We start from the raw sequence: 18,417 nt of genomic DNA on the forward strand, positions 1-18,417 counted from the left end.
ACAAATTCAGCACCTGAACCGAAGATCAAAATGAAGTTTTGTGTTTTGTTTCTGCTTTTCAGTGAAACTACGCAGCACCTGAAAGCACCTAAAAATCTTCATATATTCAGTTCAATCACTAGTGACAAAGTATTACTTGGATCAATACGTTTCAGTTGGTGGCAGTGTTACTCTGAATTGATAGGGAGACGTTTCTAAGTGACTACTTAGGGAGCATTTCGCAATCTTTGATGTTCAAACAATAAATCTTACAGAGCTAAAAACAAATATTTTAGAACATGAGTGATTATGGCTTGGGAGGAATGTTCTCAAGACCACGTCAAAGTGGAGCCTCAGCATCCAGCTTGGTAGCCTTTAGAAACACTAGCAAGGGAATAAACTTCAGCGTTTCATAATCTCAGTGGTTCCAGGAATTTTCAAAACTGTCTGTGCTACAAGAAGCAGCACTGTCATATTAAGTCATCTGGTCTATCAGAAAACCAGTGTAGGTTTGTTTCCACCACACATTTTGCAACATTATTTTTGGCACGCAAGGAGGGATTAAAAAAAAAAAAAAAAAAAAAAAAAAAAAAAAGAGTAAGCAAAATGCGAGGAAATTTTGCACTGGTTTTATTTATTTCCTTGGCGCCTCGGTCCTGGCTTTGGGTTATCAGCTCCAGGCTGACACGGCCGGACTGCCAAGAGCAAGCCAAACGGAACGGAGCGGCAGCGGTGACAGCGAAGCCTCGCCCCGACCCAAGGCTGCCCGGCACCGCGCCGCTCCCGCGCGCACGGGCGGCGGCCGCCCGGGGCACTGCGGGCGGGAAGGCGCCGCCGGGACCCTCCGCTCCACGTGGGGCGGAAGGAAAGCGGAAACGGAGGCACCGGGTGCCGGCCCCGGCCCTGCTCACACACACACGCCGTACCGGGGGCTCGGGCGGCGGAGCGGGCACGGAATCGCCGCCCTGCCGCGGGCGGGGGCAGCTCGGGGGGCTGAGGCACGGCGAGGGGCTGCCCTGCCCGGGGCGGGACGAGACGGCGGCTGCTGCCGGGCAGGGCGGAGCAGAGCAGGGCAGAACAGAACGGCGGCGGGCGCTGCCCTGCCCTGCCCGGGGGTCCCTCCGCGCCGCCCCAGCCGCGGCCGCGGGCTCAGCGCCCCCCTCACAGCGGCGCGCGCCCCAGGGAGGGGGCGCTGCCCCCCACCCCGCCACCCGCCCCGGCGATCCCCGGCGCGCTCCCGCTCCGGCGCGCCCCCGCCCCGCGCGCGCTCCCCGCACCCGTCGCGCGCGCCCGCGGCCGCTCTCACCTCCCGCCGCGCTCGGGTGGAACTGCCCCGCACCAACTGCCGCAGCGCCCGCGCCGCCCGCACTGCGCAGGCGCCGCCCGCGCCCCGCCCCGCCCCGCCCCGCCCGCCGGCAGGGAGCGCGGGCAGTGTGCGAGCCGCGCGCGCGCCGCACGGGCCGCGGCCCAGGGACCGTCGGCAAAGTGCGAGACCGGCAGCCGCTGCAGGGGGAGTCGGGAGCGCCCCCCGTGTGGGGATAAAATGCGGGAGCGCCCCCCAGGGGGAACACTGCGGGAGCGCCCCCAGTGTGGGATAAAATGCGGGAGCATCCCCCGTGTGGGGATCACTGCGGGAGCGCCCCCCGTGTGGGGATAAAATGCGGGAGCGCCCCCCAGGGGGAACACTGCGGGAGCGCCCCCAGTGTGGGATAAAATGCGGGAGCATCCCCCGTGTGGGGATCACTGCGGGAGCTTGGCCTTCTCGGGCTGGGTTAGAGAGACAGAGCGGATCTCATCAGTGCGTGTAAGTGTCTCAAAGGCAGGTGCCAAGAGGATGGTGCCAGGCTCTTTTCAGTGGTCCCCAGCGACAGGATGAGGAGCAATGACCATAAACTAAACCACAAGAAGTTCCACCGCAACATGAGTCACAGAATCACAGACTGGATCTGGTTGGAAGGGACCACAGCGGATTGTCTGGTCCAAGCTCCCACTCAAGCAGGGTTATCTGAGGCATGGCACAGGATTGTGTCCAGATGTCCTCACGTCCAGTGAGGGAGACTCCAGAGCCTCTCTGGACAATCTGTTCCAGTGTGTGTTCACCCACACAGCACAGAAGTTCCTCCTCATGTTCAGGTGGAACTTCTGTGCCTCAGCTTCTCCCCACTGCCCCTTATCCTATTGCCCAACAGCACTGAGCAGAGGCTGGATCCATCTTCCCGACACCCTCCCTTCAGATATTTATATGCATTATTGAGGTCCTGCCTCAGTTTCCTTTTCTCGAGGCTGAACAGGCCTCAGGCTTTCCTCATACAAGGTGCTTTACACCCATGACCTTCTCTGATGAGGAAAAACTTTATGCTGAGGGTGGCAGAGCACTGAAGAGGCTGCCCGGGGAGGTTATGGAGTCTTCTTCCCCGAAGACATTCAAAACCCACCCAGACAAGTCCCTGTGTCACATGGCCCGGGTGACCCTGCCTTGTCAGGGGTCTTGGACTGGAAGATCTCCAGAAATATGTTCCAACCCTAACACTTCTGTGATTCACTGTGGCAACTGACAGAACAACCACACAGCCCCTGCTCAGCAGCTTCCTCCAGCGCCTGGCATTGCCCCAGACAAAATCTCTGCAGCTGCACCCCCAGGCCTGCACCTCCCTGGCCTGCCTGAGCTCCCACAGTCCTGTCAGCCAGCCTCGGTGCTGCTGTGTGCCACATCATGCTCATTTTCAAAGTCTGGCACAAGACTACTTTGTGTTAGTTTGCCATTGGGTTACAACAGGTTGAGCTGGGAGCTTATGGAAGCACAGACTTCAGTATCAAATAAAAACCTAGTCACTATACTTTGATATCAGCTTCCCATGCCACACAATGTTCACTTAGTTTTAAACTCCACAATGGCTGAAAGAGCCAGAGATTCGGTTAAAATGATGTGATTAATCATTGATAGTCTTTGGTGATTGTGTCAGCATGGGCTGGGACAAGGCTGGGTCAGTGTGTGCTCCATCTGCTGCCAGGAGGGTGATGAGAAGGTCCCCAAAGGTGTGTCCCATCCCATCTACCCTGAGCACATCGTCCCTCATACCTTGAGGTATGGCCCTAAAGTTGGACAGGCTAAGGGGATCATTGTGCAGAGCAGAAACTGCCCTGTGACCCATGCTGGGTCAGCACTGCCACACAAAAATGCAGAGCAAAACAACCATCCCCAGCAAAACGAGCCTCCCTTTTTCCGTCTGTTTTTCTGGACCCTGGAGGGCTGGAAAAGGCCTCACATTGGGATTCTGGCACCTCAGGTTGATCCCTGTCAGTGACAAGGGTGATGGCAGCCATCCATCTACCCCACCTCACCCAGGCCCACGCTGCTGTGCCAAAGCCACTGGAACACGCAGTCAATCTCCTTTCCCATGCCTCAGTAGTAGCCAGAGGCTGGGAATGTCTGCCTCACTCTGGCAGCAGCTCTTCTGTCCCCACTGCCATGATGTTTCCTTTATCTCCCCAAGGACTCCCTCAGCTGTTTGTATTGCCCTCTACCCTGCTCCAGGTGATAAGGCTCTGCCACTACCCTCTGGCACAGAAACACGCAGCTGGGCAGGGTTTTGCTGACTTGGATGCACTTGGCCTATTGTACCTCTCCAGCTTCTGTCAGCCTTTCTCCATCCCCTTCCAAGGGGAAACACCCAACAGCAGCAGAATTATTAGTTCTGGCTGTAGCAAAGCCCATTTTCAGTGCCAAGCCTCTGGCGAGGAGGTACTGCCTGCCAGGAAAGCTCAGCCTGTACTTCCCAATACCCTGGGACATCTCACAGCATCCGCACTGGGCACCCAAGCAAGAGTTTTCACTTGGAGATGCAGCCATCTGTATTTGTCATTTCTATGCATCCTCACAAGGCCCCTCCTGAAATGTCTATATCTGTGCATCTGTCCAATACATAACTCCAGAAGAGTCACCAAAGCCAACAAGGATGACTAAAAATGTGAAATGGCTTTTCTGTGAAGGAAAATTAAATAGACAAAAACCTTTCAACCTAGGGAAGAGGTGAAGTAGGGTAAGGCAGAAGTCTGCAAAATTCTGCACTGGGAGGTGGGTGGGGATCTCTTCCCAGCTCTTCCACTGTGTCCCACACAAGCCAGGGGCATGGAAAGAAATTAGCTTGCAGCCACTATGAAACATGAAGAAAGATGTTTTTTCATAGAGTGCATTATCAAACTGTGGATTACAGAGCACAATGGCATGCAGGACGTGAACTTGCACTGATTAGATAAGAGCCAGCAAACAGAAATATGAGTGCAGTCTGGGAAGCCCCAGAGCTGCAGACAGACAGAACCAGAGAAGTTATACCAAAGAAGCATAAATCCTCCACTGTGGGAAACAAACTCCTGAGTTAGAGGGATCCAGTACAGCCATTTTCCTATTTTTATTTGTGTGTGTGTGTGTGTGTGTGTGTGTGTGCGCGCGCAATTAAGCAAAGGCATCCATCCTCCTTACATGTGTGTTTGCCACTTACATGTTTTCTCCCTGACTTTGCTGCCCTGATCCAAAGAGTTCTCCCTCCTGCAGGGGGTCAGACAGGAGATCTGGCAGCAGCCTCCTGGAAGACACTGGGATTTGCCTTTTTCCCACTGCTGGCAAGCACTTCCCTCTCACAAAGCTGTTGTGGTGAGGCTGGCTGGTGAAACAGCTCCCCAGGACATTAGTTTCATGGGCTGTACTGGCCAGGAGGTGTGTGTCCCATTGCTGTGTGTGCACAGCTCAGAGTGTGGCCTTTCCCTGTGACTCACAAGCCCAGGCAGATTGCAGCTCAGGAGATAAGTGGTTTAATGAGCCTCGGCAGATGCTGTGCAGAGAGTATCACTGAGCTTTAAGGAGTCCTCCTACTGTCTCACATACAAGACTTGATTTTTGAAGTAACTAGGAGGTATGTAATGGTCCTGGGTAATTTAATCCCTAATACAACCCGTCGTTGTATCATTGGTGCAAAATTCTTAGCTATGGGACAGCTTCTCTTTGGCTTTCAAGTGCTTGTTTTCCAGCCTTATAAAGTTCCCCCTGATGCCATGTGTCTCTGTGTCCCAACACTTACTCAAGTGTCAAACTTTTCTGATGCTGAACACATCACAGGCACTGCCCTGCTTTTGTTTTGTGCCCACTTGTCCAGCTTGTCATCTTGTTTCAGGTCTGACATGCCAGTGTTCAGCTTTTCTCCAGCCAATGAGTCACAGCCTTGTTCTTCAGGACAGCAGTGCTCACTCTAATTTAGTGACTCTGACCCCTTGTACTCATTCAGCCACACGGTTCCAGCAGTCACATCAGCAACTGGCACAGGTCTCAACTGTTTCATGCAGCCTCCTTCTGGGTGTGTAGAATGATGTCAGAGCTCTTTGACCATTGGGAGGCAAAGGGATTATCTCAGGGTCTTTCTCCACAGAAGTCAGCAGTTCTACTACCTTGTAGTTCATGTGCTGGAGGAGACTGCGACACCCCTAACTCAGCTGTTGGGTACATGTGTATGGCAGTGCTAAAATAGCATTGGTGAGGAAGCCAGGGTAAGCTGCACTCCACTTTTCCATTACAGAGAGCCACCTCTAGAGAGATAGAGAGAAACCTCTATCATCAGTAATAAGCATCAGAGCAAAGTCATCAAAGCAATGCCATGCACCTAACTGAGCAGAGCTGGAAACTTCTCAGTTCTGTGATCAGTTACTTGCAGTAGTAACCCCCGACTTAGGATATTGTAGTGCAAAGTAGGAGATATTGAGGAAATGGTTAAATGCACTTGTGTGGGGGGAGTATATGAAATATCTGGGGAAAAAAATTGACCAAGGAGAGGATTTCTGCCATGGAAGTGTGAGCTAGGCAACCCAGGCCAGGGTGAGCCTTAGCAGCCCCACCTATGCTGAGGCTCTCTGCCTGGGATGCTCTGCCATCAAAACATAAACTGCTCAGATTATGCAAGTGTTCAGCTCAACCTGCAGCTGCACATAGAGCTACCTGGACTGAAAATATTGCTCAACCACAGCAACAGCTCCTTTGGAAATCACAGCTCTCTCCAATGCCAGCCCTGGCTTGTTTGTCCTCCCTGCTCATTTGCTGGAACTCTCCCATTCTGTCCTCTGGTCACCTGTGAGGACAAATAGGGATAAGTGGAGTAGAGGAATGGGACGTCAGTGGCACAGAGAGGTACAGCAAGGGATCGGATCCAAATATTTACTCATTTCACTATGTTCCTCTCACTTAGATCACAATTTGCTCTTCCATCTCACAGCTATATTTTGTGCTGCTGATCCCAGAAATTAGTCACTTCTCAGTGACCTCTTGGAGATGCTGCACTGGGGCACAGGCAGTGCACTTGGCCTGGAGGTGGGGTGCACATATACCTCCCTTCCTGTCAGCAATGCAGCCCTGGGTACTCCCAGCAAGCCCTGGTCAGGGAGGGCTCAGTCTGCTTCTGTGGGCAGTAGAGAAATGGAAGTGTTTCAGTTCCTGGCAAACAACTCAAGGCAAAATCCTCCCTGTTTACCTGTGGTATAGACTTTGTCTTGGTCACACCCTCCCTCCAGGCATATCCCCAACTCTCCACCTCAACAGCCCCCATCAACTTCCCACGGAGATCCCACGCAGCCATAAGCACACAGATCCTTATCAGAAGAGACGGGCTGGAACCAACCTCTCCAGGGCACCTTCACTCCAGACACAGATGCACAGCACAGTTTCCCTTGAGCACTGGAGTGGACAACTGGGTAGACCCCAGCAAGAGTGATTTGTGTGTGCATGTATGTGTGCACCTGTGTGTCTCACTTTTGTGTCCCTGGGTGCCTGACTCTCTCTCTCCACCTGCCCATTTCTGCCTGCATTCTTCTGTCTCTCTTTCTTTCTGCCTTTCCTTGCCAGTGCATCTGTGTGTCTCTCTGAATGGCTGCTTGTTCCTTTCTCTCTCTAGCTCCGAGCATGGAGACATGTTGTGTCTTACTGTGAATGCGCCCGACCCTTTCCATATGCCTGTGCATCCGTCTCTTTGTGTGTGTCTATGGCCTCTTCTATATGGGTGTGTTTGCATGCTTCTGCGTCCGTGTGTCCGTCTATTCCCCACACACATCCCCCCTACATCGATCCATCCGTCCGTCTGTCCGCCCGGTGCCCCGCCCGCTGCCACAGCCCTTCAGCACCGCGGCGCACGGACAGCTCCTGCTCCTGCCTCCTGCTTCCTGCCGCCGCACCGCACCGCACCGCACCGCACCGCACCGCACCGCACCGCGCCCCCTTCTCACGGCACCGCTCCGCCCCGCGCCCCCCTCCGCGCCGCGCTCCGCCCCGCCGTACATAAGCACCGGCACCGCCGCCGGTCCCGCTCCTCCGCCATGAGCTACAGCGCGGAGCCGGCGGCGCTGGCCGCCTCCTACCGCCGCCTCTTCGCGGAGGCCCCGCGGCGCCCCGAGATGCCGGCGGGCCGGTGGGCGCGCCCGGGCGCGGAGCCGGAGGCGGTGCGGGAGCGCGGCGCGGAGCCGGGGCGGGCGCGGGGCAGCGAAAAGGAGCAGCTGCAGGGCCTCAACGAGCGCTTCGCCGGGTACATCGAGCGGGTGCGGGCGCTGGAGGAGCGGAACCAGGCGCTGGCGGCGGAGCTGGCGGCGCTGCGGCAGCGCTCGGACGAGCCGCGCCGGCTGGGGCAGGTGCTGGGTGGCGAGCTGCGCGCCCTGCGCTCCCGGCTGGAGGAGGCGCACGGGGAGCGGGCGCAGGCGGCACTGGAGCGGGCGCGCCTGGCCGAGGAGACGCAGCGGCTGCGGGCGCGCTGCGAGGAGGAGGCGCGGAGCCGCGCCGAGGCGGAGCGGGCGCTGCGCTCCCGGCAGCAGGCGGCCGAGGCGGCCTCCCGCGCCAGCGCCGATCTGGAGCGGCGGGCGGCGGCTCTGCAGGAGGAGCTGGCGGCGATGCGCAGCGCCCACGCCGAGCATCTCGCCGAGCTGGGCGCCGCGCTCCCGGCCGCGGCCCCGCCGCCGGCACAGCGGCCCGACCTGGCCGCCGCGCTGCGGGAGCTGCGCGCTCAGTACGAGGCGCTGGCGGCCCGCAACCTGCAGGCGGCCGAGGACTGGTACCGCGCCCGCTGCGCCCGCCTGCACGAGCGGGCGGCCCGCAGCCAGGAGGCCGTGCGCGCCAGCCGCCGGGAGGCCGGCGAGTGCCGCCGCCAGCTCCAGGCTCGCCTGGTGGAGATGGAGAGCCTGCGCGGCGCTCACCAGTCCCTGGAGAGGCAGCTGCAGGAGCTGGAGGAGCGGCACAACGCCGAGGCCGCCGGCCTGCAGGTGAGCCGGGCGGCGCCGGGAACTGTCACTGTCCCCTCCCCTGGCACCGGGCAGCACCGAGCATCCTCCTCCCGCTCCATCCGCACCAGTCAGCACCTGCATCCCAGCAGCCGCCCCTGTGATGTGTAGCACTGGGAATCTCACCCCACGCAAATACCCGGCGCGGTGCCGCACCAGTACCCGCGACCCCGCACTCTCTGTCCCCTGGTCCTGTGCCGCGCTGAGCATCTCCGCGGCCTGCGAAGTGCTGCAGCGCAGCTCTGCCTCCTGCAGCAGCCCCTGCCGCAGTTCTGAGCAGCTCTGCACTCCCTGGCCCCGTGCGGTGCCGCCCCCAGCCCGCATCGCTCAGCACCATCGCTGCGCTGTCCCGCTCAGCGCCGCGCTGCACAGAGCAGCCCCAGCACGGAGCGGCACGCACCCCTCCCGCCTTGCGCAGCACCACCCATGCAGGCAGTGCCCCTGCAGCGCTGCGCAGCGCCAGGCATCCCTGCAGCCTTCCCACCGCCCAGCACTGTGCCTCTCTGCCCTGCACACAGATCCTGCCCCACCTCGGCATTGCCTGTTGCCTTCATCCTTTATCCAGATGCAAAACCGCACAGGGCAGATTTCGGGGAAGGACACCCCCTCCAACACTCCCTTCCTGCAGGGAACATCCCTGCACACGATAATGTTGATTGGGGCATCGATCTGTCCCTGCCCTGTCCCTTAAAGATCAGGTCCAAAATTGCCTACACATTGTTGTGGGTAATTCCTCGAAGCTGTCTGCCCAGGCTTGGCCCTTTGCCTTGTGGCCTGGCTCTTGGCACCTGCACTGCAGAAACTGGAGCTCTGCAAAGGTTAAGTCTGGACTTGCAGACAGATCCCAGCATCTTTTATGTCTGTGGAAAGACTCATGTAAAGCAGACATTGAGTGCTCCATATCTCTTATTCCATTATGGCAGAATTGCCACATTTTCTTGCTACAGGGAAAGGTTCATGATTTACAATAAAATGAATCATGAGATTGTTCTATTATATGGCTGTTGAATGATCTGTGATTTCTAAATCAAGTAGTTTCCTTCTAAATACTGAAACAACTGCCTTTAATCTTACCTGGAGGGCCCAAGTAATGCTTTGTCTTTTCTAAGGCCAAATTTTGCCAGGCACTCCAGAATTCGTGACTTAGTTCCAAGCTGCTTGCAAGCTTCCTGAACAACTGAGGTGTTCTTCAACAATTTTTGTGGAAATAGGCAATATAAAGTATTGTCTATAGTGAAAAAATTATACACAGTAGTCTTCTTAAATACTCTTGATGCCATGTGAAAGAGCAACCTATCAATTGGGGAAAAAAATTAAGCAACTTGATTAAACAGCACCATAATTGAAATTGCTTTAGTGACAGTATGACAGTGCTTTCCTACACAACCCTCAGGATCTGCTTTATGTGTAGCAATACTTTAAAGTCTTTTGAGCAATGTGCATGTGTAACATCTAAGTAATTTCCCTGGCTGCAAACAGTGGAAAAGGTTGGAAGAATGAAAAGAGAATATTCTTATTGTCTGAGCTTTTAAAATGATCCTGCTAAAACAGGGGAATATCTTTATAATTGTGGGCTGCCCAGTCAAATCTGAACCAACATGCAAGAGGCTTTTTGTTAGGGGACAGGTTTACAGTGGTGTGAGGAGGGGTTTTTTATTCTACCAGCTGGTAGAGCTGGGGTGTGGAAGAGAGCTGCAGTTTTGAAAGAGCTTTTTGTTTGTGTGGATTACAGGCAGAGGAAAGAGAGCTGGAGGCACAAAGAGTCCCAGCAGCAAGAGTGGAGCTGTCCCAGGGTGGGGATCACCTCAAGTCATGCCTTCCTGTCCTGGCTTGGTGCAGCAGCAATCTTCTGCATCAGAGCAGAAGCTTTAGCCTGTACAGCAACAGCAGCTGTGCATGTTCTGGGGCTTTTCAGTTGATGCCCCAATGATCTCCTCAGTGGCACAGCTTCTTGCAGATCTTTTGCAGTGGAAAATGGTCAGGGCAGCACAGGTCAGAGAAGAGACCACAAGGATAGCTCCTAAATGTCCTGCAGGGCTGGTTGTGCCCAGCTAATCTGACTGTGAGATGCTCCATGCTACTCCAAGGGGCTCTGCTGCATCAGGGTCAGCACAGCTCCCTGCTCCTTGGGCAGCTCCACATGCCATGACTGCCACTGCACTGTCCATGGAGAAGGTTAGGCAGGAGAGGAAGCTGGGGACATGATAGGAATGGGGACATGATAAGGATGATATGACAGGACAAAGAAAATTTGCTGGAACAGAGGACCTAGAAGCAATTGCAAAGGCCTGACTCTGGGAGGGGGTGCAGGAAAGTGGAGGTTGGCAGTGGCCATTGCAGGGATCTGTAGGAAGGGCTGCATCGTGGCTTAAGTGCAAACTGCTGACTCATTCCTGTTCCAAATCACACTCCTCTAGTGGCACAGTGGGGCATCTGGCAGCGGGAAACCTGACTGGGAAAGGTTTCACTGCTTTCAAGCTGCTGCTTAGATACCTAGATGCATGTGGGGAAAAATACAGACTGCTTGTTTTCTGAGAAAAAAAGAATAGAAGAAAAGATTAGTTTCCTTTGTTAGCAGGAATTCTGGCCTTGGAGTCCTCTGCATCACAGTAGAAATTATTATAAGGGACAAAAGGCAGGGCAAAGCTGACAGGAAGGATGCTAGAAGGACACCTTGTTCAGCTGAGTACCCTGGCTCTTGCAGGGCAGGACCCTGTCTCTGTAACCTCCCCAAATCCCTGCATTCAGTATCCCCCACTCCAGGGCTCTGAGGCATTTTCCCAGGAAGGTGACAGACTTCCCTCCCTGGAGGGGATGCCTTTCTGCAGAACCTTTCCTTCCACCTCCTGGAAGTGTCCCAACCCTTCTTAAGCCCTGCAGATGCAGACTGCAGTCTTTTTTCTCTGCTGCTGCAGTGTGGGATGCTTTCACTTGTCTTGTTGAGCTGCTGCCTCTACTTTGATGATGTTTAAGCACAAAACTTCCCTCTGTGGCAGCCTGCAGGACTCGGGGTCCCACCACCATGCACTATTTGCCATCTCACACACCCCGCTGCAGATGGGCAACTACATAAAACCATCAATGGCTAAAGCCTCTCCCACTGCACAGGCTCTCAAGCCATATCTGGTCTCTGCCTGCTCCTTCATCCCTGTTAGCCTGAGTTTTCATGGTCCCAAGCTCCTGGTGGGATGTGCCATCAATTGCCCATGGCAGCTTCCCTGTCTCTACAATGGGCAAAGCAGAGTGGGACTGTGGGAGAAGTCCCTGTTCCAAAATACAGCTGAGCACCCTTGCCTTTGCAGGACACCATTGGACAGCTGGAGGATGACCTGAGGAACACCAAAAATGAGATGGCTCGGCACTTGAGGGAGTACCAGGACCTGCTCAATGTCAAGATGGCCCTTGATATTGAGATAGCTGCCTACAGGTAAGGCTGCTCTATTCCTGCTCTACCTGGACACTTCTCAAGCCAAATCCCCTCACCCCACTAGGCCCAGAAAATACTTGGGTACACACTCAAGGTGCATCACAAGCATGTTAATAATCTCTGCCACCTGGATGTGCCATACTCCTGCCTGGGAGCAGCCACAGCTCTATGTCTAGCTGTGAACCACACCCCTCAGCCATCCCAGAAGCAGTATTTTTAATGGAGGGGTTGGACACTTGTCTCTCTTGCAAAGTCAAAAGTAGATGCAAAAGGCTGTGCTTCAGGTGTTTTCTGGAGAGGAAAGGAGGGAGAAAGTTGCTCTCATGTACCCCATATTGCAAGTTTTCCAGAAATGGTTGACCAAAATATAATTTTAAATCAGTTTGATGGTGCAGTGTGCCCTGTGGGGATGGCTTGGACTTGCCTGCAGGGCACACCTTGCTCTCAAGTTTTGCAGATGTTTCACATCCCCATACTAACCTCTTCCCTTGTGATGTGCTTTCAGGAAGCTGCTGGAGGGAGAGGAGACCCTCTTCAACATGGGAAGCAGTGGCCTTCCATCACTCAGTTCCCTTCCCAGCCCCACTTACTCCTTCCAGCCAAGGAGCTTTAGTTCCTCTACTCTGTCCTTCAAAGAGGAGGAGCAAGGAGAGGTTATTAAAGTGACCTCTAAAATATCATCCAGCAGGGCTGAGGTGATTGAGGGGACCATAACCTCTGTCAAGAAAAGAGGGAGGTTAAACCTGCATGGAGGAATCCTTGCAAATGCAAAGATGTAACCATCAGGACCCTGTTCACAAGCATTTGAGGGGGAACAGTCTCCACTCGGCCTTGAAATTGCTCCTCTGGGCACAAAGCTGCACTGGGCTCGCAGGAAGCTTCCCTTGAAAACACAACCCCCTGGGGACACCCAGGGATGGCTTCCTTGTGGGTCCTGCCACACAGAGGCCGAGCTTGGCACATTGCTCCCTTTTAAATGGGGTGGGGCACACAGGACAGGTAGCTAGAGATGCATGTTGGTCATTGTGTGGTGGCACATGGACTCGAGCACATTCCCTCTCCTCCTGCGGCGGGCGAGGGGCAGCCAGCTGGGAATGCTGCTGAGCCAGCTCTCTGGGGAGGGGAGGGAAACAACTCAACATGTTTACTGTTACTAGTTTCAAGGCTAAATACCTACATCAACTATCCAAATCCATGTACAGCTTCCCCACTCCTCAAACTGTAGCCATCCACTTTTAACCCTAGAAGCACAGAAATAGCCATACTGGACTGTAACCACACCTGACATCTGATCTCAGCCACGTATGTTTTGAACTATAAGGAATGTTAATTTTTCTTTGTACTGACAAATCTTGATTTCTGACAGCACTAGACAAGCCAGGCACAACACAGGGTTTATAAGCAGCAGGCACAGGGCAGGGAACTGTTACATTGAAGGTGAAGGCACCACCATTCTGTAGGGTGCAGCCCGTCGTGTGGTGTCACTGTCTCCCAAATATGAGGGTCTGAGGGCCCCTTGTTTGGCTGCACAGCCTTCACATGAAAACCCTCTTCCCAGATTAGCATTGTGCCCCAGCCAGCACTGGGAAGCTGCAGGACTCCTGAACACCAGCCTGCAAAGCATCTTTGTCTCCACTCTAACTGTTGCAACGTGTGCCAAATTTGATATAGGATTTAATAACCATAGGTTTCCTTCAATGCCTTAAATCGCCAGCGATCGCTTTAGCAAGAGCCGGAGACTGCGCGTGTTGTGTGTCAGGGTTATCATCACCAGACCTCGCTGCCCTTGCGGTGCTGCCAGAGTAGTTCCTGGAACCAGCAAACTGTTTGCTCGCACTCTTTCCTCTTCTATTGTAAGGCACAAGTTAATAATTAAAAAATGAAATAGTTGTGTGGATCAAACCGAGTTGTTTTGTCGTCTTTGCTGCTGCGTCATCTTGGGAACACACCTCTGTGTCTGGCCCTCAGCTGCTTCAGTGCCCAGCAGTCTGTCTGGGTCCCTGCTAAGAGCTCAGTGTTGGGGTACAGCTGCCAACCCCTCCCGCTGGGCTTGCAAGGTGATGCTGGACCCACTCATGGCAGTAAGGCAATTTCAGGGCTCACCTCAGGTGCCTGTTGTGGTGGCCCTGCTGTGTAGAAGAGTTCATGGCCAGCTGGATGAGGGATCAAGGTCTGCCATGGCCGTGTGCACCCTTGTTTGCTCAGAAAATGGACTCTGAGGTTATGATTTGCATCACACTCCTGACAGTTCAGTCCCAAGGTACCTGCTATTTCCTCTCCATGCTGCCTGTGTGCTCAGGGGTTAGAAACAGCCTCGTTTGTAACTGAAGATAAAGTGATTTACACAAGAGCAGAGGGTGCACCCACCTCCCAGGTAAAGTCAGCAGTCACAGGTGCTGTCACCAGCAGTGGCTTATATTTGGAAGATGCACATATTCTGCTTGAGATGTGCCTGTAGAAGGAAAAAGCACAGACAGCTTCTTGCTGGGTGGCCCTGCCAGAGCACACTGTTCTGTTGCCTTTCCAGTCCTGCTTTGTTGCACCGTGCCATGGCAATCTGCCCCAGAGCCTCAGGGACACAGTGTGACAGTCACAGGCTTTGCCACCAGAGCTGCAGGCCAGGAGCAGCAGGGCTACACCTTGATCCTGTCACACATAACCTCAGGGACCATCCCTGGACAGGCTGCTCACTGTGGGGTAACAGCCTGGGGAGGGCAGCCTGCAGGTGGGTGAAGCAAGGGGAACTTTCCAGAGGCAGGAGAGGGGCCCCAGGGCATGGCTGGAGCAGTGCAGCTCACCAGCAGCTCCTGGCAAAACAGCACAGAGAACTTGGGGTGTCCAGGCAGAGTCTGGGGGAGCCAGCACCTGCAGAGTTAAGTCCAAGGCATTAGCACATAAAACAAGATCAAGAAATGTCTAAATACCTCCTGGCTCAGCTGTCAGTTAGGAAATGCAAACACACAGTATTTCTCCTAGTCCATAGGGGGAATAAAAAGCAGATGTGACTGTGCAGCTAATGAAATATATTCTGAATCTCAAACACTCTCCAGCCCTGCTGCTTTCTGTCCCTTGAGCATAGGCAGCCTGACCCATCCTTTGTTCCCAGCACAATCCTCAGTCAGAATTCCTGCTTGCTCAGCCAACTGGATGCTAATAATGAAGCTGGGAATTTTACTTTGGTGATATCAGTGTAAAGGGGTTGCCTGTGGTGGAGCAGGATGGAGGAACTGCGGGAAGGACAAGAAACTATTTTAGAAAACGGCTGCAGTGTGGGGCCAGCCCAGAGATTTTCTGGAGCTCTGCAGGAGTCTGGTGCTGTCTCATGGTGTTAAACTCCAGAGGTGACAGAGGGGCAACAGGCAGGGAGGCCCATATCTACACTCTCATTTTCTTTATGAGAAGAAAAATGACAGCAAAGGGGGACAGGCCTGGCTGAACATGTTGCCAATGCTGACCTCTGACTATCTCCATCCAGGCCTCCTTTTCCACTACTATCTTCTTCAGAGTGGCTCCTTTTACCTGCCTGCTTATATGCACCAGAAGGCTTCTACAGTGAAACCATAAACTGGAACAGAACAATAAATCCTCCTTTGTGGTCCCATCTTTATAACTGGGTTAAACACCCAGGCTGACAGAGGGAAGGAGTGAGTCACACTGCAGATGTTGAAAGATTTATACCTCTATAAAACCTTGACCTCTTGGATAAAAGGCAGCTGTGGACACGGACTGCACCATCAGCTCAGGAAGCAGCAGAGCGCAGCTATTTCTCCATGATACTGCATTTCCTTCATCTTTATGCTGGGGAGAACTTGAGCTTCCACACAATGAGACAAATTCCCTCCACTGAATTGGCAGTTTGTTTTTTTCCTGAATGTAGATACTGGCCCATGCAGCAAAGATGTAGAACTCCTTGAAAACAAAGTTGCTGCCCATGGAGAAGTTTTGCTAATGATGCTTATCTAGATGCTGCAATTCATTAAAAAGTAAGCAAAAAAAAAAAAAAAAACCAGCCAAAGGGGGAAAAAACCCACAAATCCTAAATGTTTTCCTTTGGCAGGAATGCAAACATCTCCTTTTCCAGACTGAGGAAGAATGCTGTCATTCAGCAGGAAGGAATCAATAAGCAATTCAGAGCAAAGTCTCTTCCGGCACCTTTGGCTGGATCCATCCAATTCTCTCTGTGCCAGCTCTTGGCACAGACACCTCTTTAAGGAAAAGAGCTCCTTCCTGCAGAGAGTGACCCACACAGAGCCCTAACAGCAGCAGCCACACAGACGTTTCTGAATGATCAAATGTCCCCATCACTGGGGCTTAACACTTTGAATCAGAGTTTAATGGCACAAGCAATGCCAGCTCATTCATGCAGGTCTTCACAGGCCTATGGGAATAGGGATCACTTGGCAAATGCAGCACAACATGCAAACAGGGCACTGCTTGGGGTGGGGTGGGAGAATTTTCATTGACCCTGGTCTGTTCCAGTGCTTCCAGCTGAACCAAAAGGCTGCAGAGTTGGGGGGTCAGGGGGAAAGCACTACAGATTGTGCAGGGGTCTTCATCCAAAACCTGTCTGAATCAGAGGTGAGCCTGCAATCTGTGACAAGCAGTTACATCCTTGTTAAAGCAGGTATTGTGCTGGCCAGAACTGACAGAGCAGAGCATGAAGAAGGAGCAGTGTCCATGATAATCATCTGCTTATCCAGAAGGGAAATCAGAGTGCAATTCCAGAGTCCCAGGTACACATTCACTTGCTGATGGCAGCAAAGCTCTTGAGGTGCTGTATCAGTTCTGAAACAACAGAGGCCCAAAGTCCATTTCTATCACAGCAGGTTCACTCTGTTCCTTTGCCTTTGAATTGAGAGGCAGCTGCTGCTTGCCTGCATGCCAGAGAGCACAAGGAAAAACAAGTTACTGGCTCTCTAATGTCCAGAGCAGCCTTGTAAATGCTCTGGCAGACATGTAGTCATTCCCTGAGATGATGCACATGCAGACCAAATGTGGTCTGTAAGAAAAAGCTGTTTGGAGATGCCACTTGGAAAAGCTGAGATCAGACTGAAAAACATGGTTTGTACTGAGGCTTAGAACATCATTAAGTTTAAGAAAATTTTCAATGGAAATGCAAAACAAAACAAAACAAAACAAAAAAAAAACCCAAACCAACCAACCAAACAAACCCACAACACTCTAAGCCCCAGATATGACACCTCATCAGCAAATTCCTAGTCTACCAATGAGACCTGAGAGATGTATGAATAATGCCTGAAGCAAGCCAAAATGATTCAGCAAGCCAAAACATTTAGGCTGAATTCTTAAGGAAGCAAGGATTATAGGATCATACTGTGACTCCATGTCCTCTTTACCTCCTACATCCTCCCCTGATCTTTTCTTATGCTCATCAGCTGAACTTCAGTCACATTTGAGAGCACTGGGATTCTCAAAGGTACCAACCCCTCTCAGTTTCATGCTCAGGTACACAGGTGAAACACCTCATGGATTGAGCAGCTGAGCTTCCCCTACTGGACACCAGAAAATCCATTCAGAGGACTCTCACAGGAACACACAATTTTCCTCAATCTTTGCCAAGTCTCCACCACCCACATTTCTACTGTTAATGTTTGTTTTGGAAGAAAACAGACATTTTAAGCTTTCATTTTCAAACAGACTTTTTACAACAAATTAGGAAATGCAAGGTTTCCTTTCCACTTTGGGAAACATTTCTTTTGCAGACCATTGCCATATTTGACACAAATACACTGTTTTACATTAAATTCAAACCTAGTAAAGATGGCAATACAGCTCCAGCAAGAATTCTGCAGTTGTAGGGCAGCCAATCAATATTACATTTAATCTCAGGTGCAATTACCATTTCTCTCTCAAAAATAATAAAATTTGACTTGCCCAGCGATTAAACCTGTATCTATGGCAACATTCTGAAAATTCAGTCAATGTAAATATCCTTTGGCTCATTCAACAAGGGTGTCTTAAAGACGACATGATAAAATTTGTGGCCACCTTGCTTCTCTTCTGTAGTGTTACAGAAGAACCACGAGGTAGAAAAAAACAAATACAAAGGAGAAGTGAAGAGAATGCACCATGTGCAACACTTCTCCATTTCTCAGCAGGTACTTATGACAGCCTAAAAGGTACATTTTAAAGAACCTAAACAATCAGGCTGGCCCTCAGTGCATTCTATTGAGCATATTAAAAGATTCATGGGGACACTGTGACAATCTCTTTAACAGAAAGGCATGCAATACACAAAAACTCCTACATCTGTTAATAGTCTTTCTCTTAGCTGCTGGAATGAATACCTCCACTCATTTGAATTGACCACAAATATCATACTAATGATATTCCACACTGAAAAAAAATAAAACCAGAATTGTCAGGGATGTAATTTTCCTACTGACTGTTAAAAATGTATTAATATAAATCATTGCACATAAATGATTAATGATTCCTTGAAAATATATTCAACATGGACTAGTATTTGACAAGCTTGAATGGTTTTTCAATAAAACTCTTTGGTTGTTTCACATCTACAGAAATAAGCTTTAAGAGCTGCCCTGGCTCACGTGTGCCACAGTCTGGTGGCAGTGCAGAGCCAGGCTGGGTGCACTGTCAGGTTCAGGATATAAATGACACCTACCCCTGGCCACTGCAGGTCCCCTCTGCTTGGAGGGCTCAGCTGCACATTTCACCTGTCTCTTGAG

The 18,417-nt window shown here is 52.3% G+C and overlaps 2 protein-coding genes across 6 annotated transcripts in view; one reads left to right on the forward strand and one right to left on the reverse strand.

Moving 5' to 3' along the window:
* Positions 1-1,387, reverse strand: part of NT5C2 (5'-nucleotidase, cytosolic II) — a 60,319-nt gene extending 58,932 nt beyond the window's left edge. Inside the window, exon 1 of one of the 5 annotated variants that reach the window (XM_079312046.1) lies at positions 1,286-1,387. The gene's annotated coding sequence lies outside the window, so the exon portion shown is untranslated. The remainder of the gene's footprint in view (positions 1-1,285) is intronic. The other 4 variants (XM_079312048.1, XM_079312049.1, XM_079312051.1 and 1 more) reach the window with 4 other exon arrangements.
* Positions 1,388-7,186: 5,799 nt separating this feature from the next.
* INA (internexin neuronal intermediate filament protein alpha) lies at positions 7,187-12,802 on the forward strand. Its single transcript, XM_079312215.1, has 3 exons — positions 7,187-8,262; positions 11,583-11,707; positions 12,213-12,802. Exons 1-3 carry the CDS (start codon positions 7,330-7,332, stop codon positions 12,484-12,486), a joined length of 1,332 nt encoding a protein of 443 aa, XP_079168341.1. The 5' UTR covers positions 7,187-7,329; the 3' UTR covers positions 12,487-12,802.
* The last annotated feature ends 5,615 nt before the right edge of the window (positions 12,803-18,417 follow it).

The sequence above is a fragment of the Erithacus rubecula genome, assembly GCF_903797595.1.
Source record: "Erithacus rubecula genome assembly, chromosome: 9".
NCBI lineage: Eukaryota > Metazoa > Chordata > Aves > Passeriformes > Muscicapidae > Erithacus > Erithacus rubecula.

What these genes read in the sequence shown, in the direction of transcription:
- INA (XM_079312215.1), top strand. Translation starts at nt 7,330, where the DNA reads ATGAGCTACAGCGCGGAGCCGGCGGCGCTGGCCGCCTCCTACCGCCGC. An exon ending in CCGAGGCCGCCGGCCTGCAG is followed by an intron (nt 8,263 to 11,582) that starts GTGAGCCGGGCG and finishes TTGCCTTTGCAG; the next exon opens with GACACCATTGGACAGCTGGA. An exon ending in ATTGAGATAGCTGCCTACAG is followed by an intron (nt 11,708 to 12,212) that starts GTAAGGCTGCTC and finishes ATGTGCTTTCAG; the next exon opens with GAAGCTGCTGGAGGGAGAGG.